We start from the raw sequence: 12,644 nt of genomic DNA on the forward strand, positions 1-12,644 counted from the left end.
TTCGCAGGGTTTAACAACATGGAGATCACCAGGGCCTTTAGTAAAAGTCCTTTTGGGGGACTCCTGAGAGTGAATCCCAAGTTTAATAGGATGAGCAATCAATGAACAGTGAAAGAATGAAGACATGGTGTGAAGAAAACTCTTTGGAAAAGCTTGTCTAGGAGGGGAGATGGGATAGAGTCAAGGTGGAGAGAGAGAGATGAGGCCAGGGAAGTCTGGTGGCTGTCTGCCAAGGGTAGGTAGGAAGAAACACCCTGGAGTCTCAGGAGAAAGTCAGGTCCCCCAATGGCATAGCTCCCTGAGACAGCACAACAGAATGGGGATGCTGGCCTTTGCCAGGAGGAAGCACCATCATCTCACAGTAGGAGCATGGCTTTGGGAGACAGTATGGTCACAGCTTTGGTTAGAATGGTGAGGAGCTCCCTATGCAACTGTGTCTATTTACAACGTGTGAGGTCACCCTCCCAGGAGTGAAGAAAGTGGAGGAAGTTTAAAAATGTTGAGGAGGGGCTGGGGATGTGGCTCAAGCAGTAGGCGCTCGCCTGGCATGCGTGTGGCCCAGGTTCGATCCTTAGCACCACATACAAAGAAAAATGTTGTGTCCGCCGAAAACTAAGAAAAAATTAATGTTAAAAAATGCTGAAGAAATGGAGAAGATATGAAAAGCATTTTTTGTGGAAAAAGAAAGAAAGCATATTAGAGAAATAGATTAAAATTATCAGGCAAATTGGAGGCCTAGTAATCATAAATGTGTAATGCTACTAGTTTTTTCAGTTTATACAAATTTCTTATTGTATAGGAAGGAGATGAGATGGGAAATGGAACTTAACTCTCCATTCAGTCTCTTATTTGCTGTGATAAATAGAGAGCATTGGTTTCGTGCTTTCTTGGTAGAGCCGATGGGCCATTTTTGTCCTCCCTTATTACCTCTGGTTTATTTCCTGAGATGCTGGACTAGAAACTGAAGGCAAAGAGGGTTTACTGATGATGGCAAGGACATTCAAGGCCCAGTGGCAGGGCTTGGGAAGGAAGACTGAAGGTTGATGGGCAGGACATACAGAGAAATCCAGGAGTGGGAATCAGGGAAATTCTGACTATTCAGAGAGGCATGTGTTTGGGGCAGCATTGACATTGGCCAGGATGTTGTGCCAGACAACAATAATCTAGGAAGAATGTGATTACAGTGGTCTAAAACAAAGCCCATTCAAATTGTTCAATAATACCGCAATGTCCTTCTCTGCAAAATGAGAATATAATAGTGCCCACCTCACAGATTTGGGGAGACTGAACTGGGTAATGCATATGAAACCTGTTAGCACAGTGCTGGGTAGCAGTGATGATCAGTCAGATGTAGGCCACAGGCCCTTTTGCAGTTATTCACACACAAAGCTCTCTGTCTCTCTGACATTGATTCGGTTTCTGTCATTCTCTCCAGCTGTCCTCCATGATAGCCTGCCCAAAGATTTTTATAGCTGTTTTTGTTTTCCTGATCTATGCTCTGGTCTGATGATGTACATCTTTATTCCCTGAACCTTCTCTTATGGTTCCTTTTCTGCTACTTACCATTAGCATAGCAACTTCCAGTGGCCATGGCGTTCAACTCTTTGGATCTCTCCTTAAACACTAAGAAACAGAAACAGCCTAGTAACAGTGAACAAGATCAGATGAATCCATGCCAAGAGGTGAATGAGGTCACCTCCAACACAGAAGTGAAATAGCAAATGACTCAAAAGATAATCTCTCCTGGGGATATAAGCACATGGAAGGGCAGATCTGCATATTTCTCAGAATTCTTTGCAATAATAACAACTCTTCATTGGGCCTTTGATATCTCCAGCTCTCCTAAAAGCTTCAGGTGTATGATCTCACTTAATATTCAGCAATCTTAAGAGGCATTATCATCCCTCTCAGAGATCAGGATTCCAAGGTTTAGGGGGCACCCAGATACAGTATAGTGTTCTTGAAGCAAGTGTGCACAATAGGTCCTATGTTCTTAGCCACCATCCCTCTGCCTGGTCCTTTTGAATGGTGTTGCACCGCAGAGGTTCCTTTGCCACCTGAATTCTCATTCCATCCTCACAAACTCATCCCCATTTCTGTTTGTCTCCAGGTACAAGTCATCCTTGTTCCCAGGCAACATGGAGACGCTGACCATCCTGAACAGTTCCCCCATGGTGGTGGAGGCATTCTTCTGTTTTCAGAATGACATCAAAGCAAGTACCTACTTTCTGGAGCCTGTCAACATGACTCTGAAACCCAATGAGAAACAGGTAGAATTGCCTGGAAAATAAGTCCAACATGGCCAGGGTTTCTTGGGAAATTTGAGGCCTTGGCATCCTCTATATATAAACGTCCTTTCTTTTATTCTTCCATCAGATGCTAACCGTGTGGGCTTACCCTACTGCAGTTGGCGTCATTGAAGACAGCATTGTCTGCTGCATCAAGGAGAACCCAGAGCCAGCTATCTTCAAATTAACCTGCCAGGGGATCCGTCCAGAACTCGAGCTAGAGCCCAAACAAATACATTTTGACCGGCTCTTGCTCCACAGGTCAGAGTTCTAAATGATGCCCAGGACTGGAATGGAATTTTTAAAACATTTAGTTCTAGAGTGGCCAACTCATCCTAATTTGCTCTGGACTTTCCCAGCTTCAGCAATGAAAGTCCTGTATCCTGGGAAACTCCTTAGTCCTGTGCAAACCAGGATGGCTAGAAGCCCTAGAAAAATAATCCTAGGGACCTCTCTTATGACTCCCCAGGTCTTTCCTTTCCACACCAGGCATGTGCTTTCTGGCCCAAATTAACAACTCAGACTCTAAGTGAGGTTTTTGAATAACTTCTCTCAGCAGGGATAACTGATTATAAAACATATAATTGTGCTAGGTGGTCACCTAGCTTATGTGATATTGTCCAGGGAGTCCATTTCCATAAATACAGATTCCAAATTTATCTACGTAAGCAATCCTAAAGCAGGAACATCTGCTAACATTCCAAATCTAAGGATTATTTTCCTAGGAAATGTTATTGGCCTATTTACCATGGGATCCAGCTAACGTCACTTTTACAAGGAGATTAGAGCTGGTCGCCTATCTTCTTTCTTATCCCAGGATCATCTTCCCAAGAAAAAAATGGGTCAGAAACCAGATTCATCCACCCACGCTGTATACCTTAAAGTCAATTAAAATATTATATTAAACCAAAGGAATGAAACAAAAAATACAGGCAAAAAGAAAGAAATGAAAGCCAAAGGGACAAAAGAAAATGCCAGAACATTTTTGAGACATTGAGAAATGTTGCCACTGATAAACAGGGATAGCGAGTTCAAAGCCAGCCTCAGCAATGCCAAGGCACTAAGCAACTCAGTGAGACCCTGTGTCTAAATAAAATACAAAATAGGGCTGGGGAAGTGGCTCAGTGGTTGAGTGCCCCTGAGTTCAATTTCTTGGTATCAAAAAAAAAGAAAAAGCAGGAGATACATTTAACAATGGTAAAAGGAAAAATTCATAAGGAAGACACAAGTATCAAGAACGTATGTATATGGGGCTGGGGTTGTAGAGCACTTGCCTAGCACAAGTGAAGCTAGGCACTGGATTTGATCCTCAGTACCACATGAAAATAAATAAATAAAATAGAGGTATTATGTCCATCTACAACTAAAACAAATATATTAAAAAGAAATATGTGTACCTAAGAACAGAGCTTCAAAATGCTTAAAGCAAAACCCAGTAGAACTAAGGGGACAATTAGACAAATCCATAAAATCATGATTAGAAACATAAGTACCCTTCTATGAAAGACAGAGGAAAAACTAGTCAAAATATCAGCACAGAAAAAATATCTAAATAACACTATTAATTACCTTGACCTAATTAAAATTTAGATAACACTACACCCATCAACTACAATATTTGTTTCAAGCATACCTATACCATATGCAATAGAGTACTGAGCCATAAAACATATCTCATTAAATTTCAACTTATCAAAGTCTTATATGTTTTCTGACCACAATATATTTAAATTATAATCAGAAGGAGCTACAATAGAGAAAGGGAGATTAAAATGTACCTTGTGATATTAATTTGGAATTGAAGTTCTCACTATGAAGTCATGATTTTTAATACACAGATGCATACATGTGTGTGTCACGCACGCGCACACACACACACACTTCCTAGCTCTGTCAGTGGGAGGGCCTGGAAGCAATGATAACCAGTAGCAAGGAGCACACCAACATCTAGATATGGTTTCTACTATCATTCTCTCCCCCAAATAGGGACTCCAAGGGAAAAGATGTCTTCTAAGGCTAGGGCAGGGAAAGTACAAGAAGCACCAGATGAGTGGAGACTTTTTTTGCACCAGGAAGTAAAGAAGCACTAAACAAATCATGGCGATTCAGCAGAAAGGTAGAAGAGCTAACTCAAAGGGACTCCAACCAGCTAACTATGAGACAATTTGATTGTCAAGACAAATAATGATGGTAATGGAATATAGCATATCAAATAATAATCATGAAGCTACTGCTATAAATAAGTAGATGAATAAATAAATACAGAGAATGGGATGTTCTTCTTGACCACAGAACACAACATGGGAAGATTGCTCAAATTAGATAACCATCAATGAAAGCTAAAACTAGTGGGTGCACCTTTGACAAGGAATAGGATATTTGCATAGTCTCAAAGTGTCTCCCCACAAACTACCTATTACTTATAAAGGAAAAAATAATAAGTTGACAATGGAGAAATCTGGTGGGCATTATCTTAACCAAGTCATCAAAACTAACATCATTAATATTGGGACAAATTGACATCGTGGGACTCCTGATAAGAGGCCCTAAGGACACACATTAGCAACTTTTCAGTACTGCCAAAAATGAGTATCTTAAATCCAAACATGAAGAAGCATCAGACAAACTCAAATTGAGAAACAGCCTACAAGGTCCAGTTGAGGTGGCACATGCCTGTAACCCTAGAGACTCAGGAGGCTGAGGCAGGGGAAAACACAAGTTTGAGGCCAGCCTCAGCAATTTAGTGAGACCCTGTCTCAAAATGAAAAATGAAAAGGGCTTAGGGATGTAGCTCAGTGGTAAATCACCCCTGGGTTCAATCCCTGGTTCCAGAGAGAGAGAGAGAGAGAGAGAGAGAGAAAGAGAGAGAGAGAGAATATGAATACCAATCTACAAATTGACCTGCTCTTTGCTCTTCAAAATGTCCATGTCAAAAAACACAAAGAAAGGCAAAAGAAATTTTCCAAATTAAAGGAATCTAAGGAGATGTGACAAGTAAATGCAATATCTGATCCTGGATTGAATCCTTGACTGGGAAAAATATAAACAGCTTTTAAAAATTATTAGAATTAAACTTGAGTATTAGGATTAAAATTATTAGGATAAAATTTGAATCTACACTGTGGATTAAGTAATCACGTTATATCAGTGTCAGATCCTCTTGGTTTAACAAGTGTTCTTGTCCTTAGGAAACATATACCAAAATGTACAAAGGTAAAGGAGCACGTTTATCTCCAATTTAATTTCCAAGGGTTCTGACAAAAATAATATGGATATGCAAGTGAGAATGTGAATGCAAAGCGCATAAATGAAAACTGGTGGATCTGGGTGAAGGGGAGAGAGCAGTTCATACAGCGTTCTCTGTGAATTTTGACTTGGGATAATTTGGGCTGACTTATATGTGAGGAAAAAATTTTAAACCGTGCAGATTAGCCCAGCCCCATAAGCTAAGAGACCTAAATAAAACAAGCAGGAAATAGGGGTTAAGGAAATTTTTAAACACCCCTACACACACAAAAAAAAGAGAAACTTTGATTTTTAAAAATTCGTTTAAAATTGACATTCCTTTTGGTCTCTGCAGAAAAGAATCCAAGACAGTTCTCCTCCACAATGTCACGCCCCTGTCTGTGGCCTGGCGGGTTACCAGCCTGGAGCACCTGGGCGAAGACTTCTCCATGTCCATGATGCAGGGCACCATCCCACCCAAAGGGAAGTACAGCCTGAATATACACTTCCAGCCCTCCAAACCCATCAACCTCAAGAAGGCCATTCGGTTGGAGGTGAGGCGTCACACCGCCGTGTGCTCATGTACCAAAATATGCGCACATTGGGTGCACAAAAGTCGGGTCTTCTTATTGCATGCTCCCATTTGATCCTTGACTTGTATCCCCAGCCCACAATATCTTGCTCTGCACACAACTACAAGCTTCAAAAATGCAGTATTTCTCAGAGCTGATTTCTTACTGCCAAGAGCAGAGTACTCAATCAATGTGGAATGAATGAGTAAATGGAGTTACTATTCCTAGGTAAGCATTAGATTCCTGATTCCAAACCTCAAGCCTAGTCACTTGTCAGATTCCTATTTTAGTAAACACCTGGGAATCATCCTTAATCCCCATTTCTCTTGACAGACCCCCCTCTAACCCAGACTTTGCCCCTCAGTGTATCTTCTCCCCACTCACGTCTCTGTCTACACTGCTGCCACCACCCTCATCCAGGCCACTTATGGGATCTCTCATCTAGACTGCAGCAGAGGCTTCCTAACTTTTCTCCCTCTTAGAATTCTAAAGTGTCCAGAGGTATCTTTACAATGTCCTTTAATTCCGGTTCCCCCCCCCTGCCTTCCTAAAGCACCTCGCTGCCTACCCGCTGTAGTAAAATAAAGCCCCGTGTCCTTCCCTGCTCGGAGACCCTCCCTGACTTGGGCCATACCTTGCTCCACCCTTGCCCTTGCTCATTGGCTCCCATCTTGCTGTCTGAGTTTTTTCCTGCCCCCTTGCTGGGACTCTGTCCCTGTGCTCTGCGGGGAGTAGACACCTGCTCTGTATTGAACATGCTGCTTCAACTGGGCTTCCCTAATCATCCCCCTAAGGGAATCCCCAGCACGTATGGTCACTCACCATCTTCTCTCCTTCAGAGAACCGCCCCTTTCTGACATTATTCCATTTCTTTCTCTGTTTTCCTATATGAACTCCATCAGGGCAGAATCTCCCCTGCCTTATCTGCCATCTATATTGATTTTCAGAGGCTCCTGTAATATTTTGCTGCAAACTGGGTGGCTTGAAAGAACAGACCTTACTTTGTCACAGTTCTGGAGACTGGAAATCGAAAATGAAGACTTGGGCAGGTGGTGCTCCCTCCCACTGAAGGGTCTAGGGCAGAATCCTTCCTCACCCTCCGGCCTCTGGCGTCTGCTGGTGCTTCTCAGCTGTGACTAAGTGGCTCTAATCTTACTCCTCCCTTCACAGGGCCTTCTCCTGTCTGTCTGCTTCTACTCCCTCTTATAAGGATACAGTCGACCCTCTATATCCGTGGGTTCTGCATCCATGGATTCAACCAACCATGTGTGGAAAAATTGGGAGACAAATTTGCATATGTACTGAACACAGACAGACCTTTTTTCTTGTCATTATTCCCTCAGCACTGTAGTATAACAAGTATTTATACTGCATTTATAGCATATTAGGTATTATCAGTAATTTACAGATGATTTAAAGTATATGGGAGAATTTTTAGGCTTTATGCAAATACTACAGCCTTTTATATAAGGGACATGAACATTCATAGATTTTGTCATCCAGCAGAGTTGGAGAGTGGTCCTGATACTAATCTTCTGTGGATACCAAGGGGCAATGTTACTGAATTTAAGGCCCAGATAATTCAGTTGTGAACCTCTTCTTGAGTTCTTTGACTTAATTGCATGTGCAAAGACCTCCCCTTTAAGGTCATGTTCACAAGTCCTAGGATTAAGTAGACGTATCTTTGAGGATGTCCTCCTTCTGCCTGCCTTGCCATCATATCATCAGTGTCTCACACAGGCCTGGGAGAATGAATGAATGAATGCCATTGACTTTTAATGCTAAGTTTATTCTGCAGCTTTCAAGGGGTCCCTTCTCTATGAATTCTTCCAGGGATGGAAAACCTCCTGCCATGCCAACTGCCTGGTCTCCCTTTAAATAGATGTGCTAATTCTTCTTTAAGTTGAGCTCCGGTTTCTCTCTATAACTTACATTAAGTCTCTTTCTGCCTTTTGGGGGTCAGTCAGTGGATCTACTCTTACTCTCCTAACCCCTTCCTGTGATAGTCTTTCAGATCACTGAGAACAGGCATTGATAGATTTCATTCAATCCACAGGAATATATAAGGCCCAGCAGTGGTTTTCAACATTTTTAGCAGGTCTCTGGCAGGCCACATGGCCAGTGTAGGAACCTAGAGTCCCCTGGCCGTGCCAGCTTTATCCTGTAATTGCTGGGTCATGGGGAGTCCAGGGATTCCCATGATCAGCAGGTGCAGGAGACAGCAGTGAAAAGTCCTTGGACTGTTGTGACTATCCCTGTGTATCCCAGCCAAACAGCAGCTGAATCCCAGCCCAGGGAAAGGCAGAGTTGGTCTCCTTGGCACCCCACAAGGTGGACTATGGCTTCTCTTTCTCAGATTACACTTCTCCAACTTCTAGAGGAGGAAATGCCTTACTTTCTCATCCCTTTGGAAAATATTCCAGCAGACTGGCTTTATTTCATTTTTATATCTCTTAAATTGTCCTTCTTATTGTTCTCAATTGAAAAAATTAATCTTACCTCCCCCATGGAGGAACAAAGCAAACAGAATGCTCAGGGCACTGGATATCTGCAGTCGACAGGTCTGAGGACACTCGGTCCATTGTCCTCCTCACAGCTCCATCAGAGGGCGAGCAGTGAAAGGAAGAAAGCAAAACTCAGGGCAATCCAATTTGCTCTGTGGAATGCTGACAAATGTGTGTTGAAAGAAGACGGAAATTCTGAATTAAAACCTGAGTTTGGTGACAGCCACCGACTTCCCCTTGGCACCAAAAGCACACATGATGGAAAGTTGGCCACTTAGTTTTCCAGTTGGAGGCTTCCGCAGGGAGGAGGTGGTCTCCATGCAGATGGGGGAGCTCTGTGCCCACCACCCAGCAGCTCTTCTCCTGGCAGCCAGACCCTTATTCACCTCCTGGTTAGTCTCTGGGGTCAGCGTCAGGTGGCGCCGACAGACTGCCACAGCTCAGAGGCTCCTCAGGACAATGGGAGAGGGATCCCCAATCCCCAACAGGTGAGGCAACTGCAGGGTCAGTGAGCAACTGGAGCCTGTGGGTCTATTGGTGACCAAGTTCACATCAATAAAACACTTGAAGTTTCCAATAGAGAAACATCAAACACTCTTATTTCCTACAAAAATCCAGCACTTTTCCATATTTTGAAAGTAGAATAGTTCAATTTTTTTTGTACCAGGAACAGAGGCATTTAGTTACATCCCCAGTCCATTTTTTATATTTTATTTTGAGACAGGGCCCCGCTAAGTTGCTGAGGCTGAGGCTAGATTTGAACTCGTGATCCTCCTGCCTCACCCTCCCAATCCTGCTGGGATTACATGCATGTACCACTGTGCCCAGCATAATTAAGATTTCTAAGTGATAGGAAGACAGAATATAAAGGCTTTCCATAGCAAATATTTGGAGATGTTCTTCTGGTTTATTTGATTTAAAAGTTCTAGAAAACACCTTCCTGCAATGTCTACTCAGCCTAAATGTCAGTATATAGCAATGATAATCCAGTTAGTTTAAACCTCACAAAAGGGTGGGGAGAGACAGCTCCCCATCCCAACATAGCCCAGAGGGTGTTTTGAAGAGCAATCTACCAATGCCTAAGGATAATGAAAGATCTCTAGCTAGATACATCTCAAAAACATTCCCACCCATCTCCCCTTCAGGATTCTCACTTGCATGGTTCATATTTCAGGCTCCCAACACCTTGTGGGTCTTGCTTTTACTGAAGAATGTCTCTTATCTGACAGGTTTTAGATGCAGAAAATCTTGTTGGTGTTGTTCAGATTGAAAACATCCTGGTTTTTGCAGAAGCGTATGACATTGCCTTGGACATCACCTTCCCCAAAGGTCTGTTGAGCCCCTCCCCAAAGGTGTCTGGAAGTTGTCTCTTTCTATGTGGCGTAGTACCGCACAGAGGAAAGCTGATGTATTGTCAGTACCATGGTGGTCGTTGGTGCAGGAGAGGACAGTTTTGGCAATTGGTAATGCGTGTCCTGAGGAATGTTAGTAATGTTAGTACAAATTCTAATTTCTCCAACTCATGATTAGCAAGGGGTAATCATAAATGTAAAATTTGCAGACCTCATTTCTGAGCATTAGTTTTCTATCACTGCCACAACAGATTGACACAAACTCCTGGTTTAAGACAACACAAATTTATTATCTTACAGTTCTGAAGTCAGAAGTTCAAAATGGGTCTCGGTAAGTTGTCATCAAGATGTCCGCAGGGCTGTGCTCCTGGAAGCTCTAGAGAGAATCCACTTCCTCAGCTTTTGCAGGTTCCAGAGGCTGCCCACAGTCCTCAGCTCCTGTCCCCTTCTTAAATCTTCAAACCCAGCAATATCCTTCTCAGGCTGCCACCTCTCTTGTTCCCCCACTTCTGCAATCCTCTTCCACTTTTAAGGACCTTTGTGATTACACTGGGCCACCATGTTAATCTCCATGTTCTAAAGACAGTGGCCTTAATTCTATCTGCTACCTTATTCCCCTTTGCCATGGAAGGTAGCATGTTCTCAGATTCTAGGGATCAAGATGTATATCTTAAGGGAAAGGGGTATTGTTCTGCCCGCCATGCTGTCCTAATACCCGAGTTATGTCTCTCCCGAGCATGCAATGCTCTGTTGTCCCTCCTTTCCCTGATGGGTCTCTTATCAAAATTCAGAGAATATGATAGAATACCGGGACTACACCTTACCCTAGATGTCATTAGTCCTGTGTGCCAAGATCTTTCCTGCAGCATTATTTATAATCATGAAAAGTTGCAGGGGATCTAAATGCCTGTGAATAATAGAATGATGTTACTGTAGGACTAAAATTGTTAATTACTAAGCAGCCATGACACAGAAGTTTTCATGCTCCCTCTAAGATCACACCTGAGGAGTTTTACTAATTTGGGAAAATGCTTATGATATAATGCTAAGTAAAACAACACAAATGTATATGTACTATCACAACTCAGTAAATTGCACAAAATTTTTAAAATACTGTAAGTTTTAGCTAATGGGAGACAAGAAAAGACAGTGAATTGGGGTGGAAAACAGAAGGAGGAGCCCAGATGAACTGAGGGCAAGAACAGTAGCTGTTGCTTATTTGCCAAGACTCGTCACTATAGTTTTCCATGTGAACTTCAGCAGGAAGTTCCTCTGCTCTAGCTCCCATGCCCGCTCACCTGGGTCCCTGTCTCTACAGGTGCTGAAGGAGGCCTCGACTTTGGGACCGTGAGGGTCATGGAGGAAACGAAGCAGCCCCTTCAACTGAAGAACCGAGGGAAATATGAGATCATGTTCAGGTAACCTGAGCCATATTAGGTGTGTGGCCATCCATGTGCACGCATGGCAAGAAGGGCGTTGTCTAGGAGATTATTTTTTTAAGTGAATCAAGGAAATTAGAAGAAACTTCTCTGCTTTTTATCTCCTCTGGTTTCAAATGAATGGAATTCCAACCACTAAGAGCAGAGATTTTTACACTGTTCTTAACTCTGCCATTTAACAGAGACCTTCAGGGCCTCTGAGTTCATCTGGATCCACAGGGGTCTGGGCATGGAGGGAGGAAGAGAATGGGAGAGGGAGGTCTGGGCAGGAGGAGTCCTAAGGGTGGAGACTAGAGCCTGGCTTCATCCTCTGAGACTGACAAGGGGAGGTTCTTCAGAGAAGAAAGGGTGGCTTGGGGTAGAGGAAAGGAAAGAGGTTGCTCAGGCAGGTCATGCCATCCTCCTTGGCAGTGCCAGACTGCAGCCCAGGCAATGGCTATGGAAAGTTATCCTTCTCCCAGGGGAATTCACATATGACAAAAAGACTTCATCTTACAGAGATGGGAGCAATTCAGCATGTTGGTGATCATTACAATCATTTCTTTAAAGCTAAAATAACACTGAAAGTAGAGAGGTCCGACCCCAACGCACCGTCCATTAGAAGCAATGAAACTGCAAATTGAATTCAATGAGTATAAATCAAAGCCAAACAAACCTAGAGGAAAGCCTTTGTCACTTTGGAATTAGTGAAGGATGACTCTTGCCTGGTTATGAGTTCCAGATTAGATCATGTCTGGGACTTTAGCTCTGCTTTTTTATATTGCATGTAATAGAGTCACCCTTTGATTGGAAAGATGAGCAGGGTTTGTTGAATATGCAAGGAATAGGAAGCAGAGGCACCATGCAGGTAGCAATTGACCCAGCTGGTCTCCTGAAGCATGGAGTGACAGCCAGACGCCCACAGCAACTCTAGGTGTTCACTTCCACCTAAGTTCCTGTGTCTGTCCAGTCCCTGCACCACTGTCCTGAGTCAGCTCCTCTCTCTGGTTCTTACCTCATCCCATTGGGCCATGGACTTCCCTGTTCTTGTTGCATGACTTCTGCCCCTGACTTCTCCCCTTAGGTCCCCTGGTTTCCCTCTGTGTGTGCTGCATCCAGTCTCAGAGAGAGAGGAACAGAGACAAAGACAGAGAGAAACAGAGAAAGAGAGGGAGACAGGAAGAAGAGAGTTAATTTAGCTGATATTTTCTGGTAACATGTGTGCCTAATGAACATAGATGCCCTGCAAGGGCACCTCTTGACCATGGGAGAGAGGGTAGCACTC

The 12,644-nt window shown here is 43.2% G+C and overlaps 1 protein-coding gene across 7 annotated transcripts in view; it reads left to right on the forward strand.

Moving 5' to 3' along the window:
- Positions 1-12,644, forward strand: part of Hydin (HYDIN axonemal central pair apparatus protein) — a 358,781-nt gene that overhangs the window by 289,755 nt on the left and 56,382 nt on the right. For all 7 annotated transcript variants that reach the window (XM_078032635.1, XM_078032636.1, XM_078032634.1 and 4 more), the window contains 5 exons: positions 2,111-2,270; positions 2,377-2,549; positions 5,869-6,067; positions 9,819-9,918; positions 11,260-11,359. In XM_078032635.1, the coding sequence (XP_077888761.1) occupies positions 2,111-2,270; positions 2,377-2,549; positions 5,869-6,067; positions 9,819-9,918; positions 11,260-11,359 (732 nt within the window). The remainder of the gene's footprint in view (positions 1-2,110; positions 2,271-2,376; positions 2,550-5,868; positions 6,068-9,818; positions 9,919-11,259; positions 11,360-12,644) is intronic.

This window comes from Ictidomys tridecemlineatus, chromosome 15, assembly GCF_052094955.1.
Source record: "Ictidomys tridecemlineatus isolate mIctTri1 chromosome 15, mIctTri1.hap1, whole genome shotgun sequence".
NCBI lineage: Eukaryota > Metazoa > Chordata > Mammalia > Rodentia > Sciuridae > Ictidomys > Ictidomys tridecemlineatus.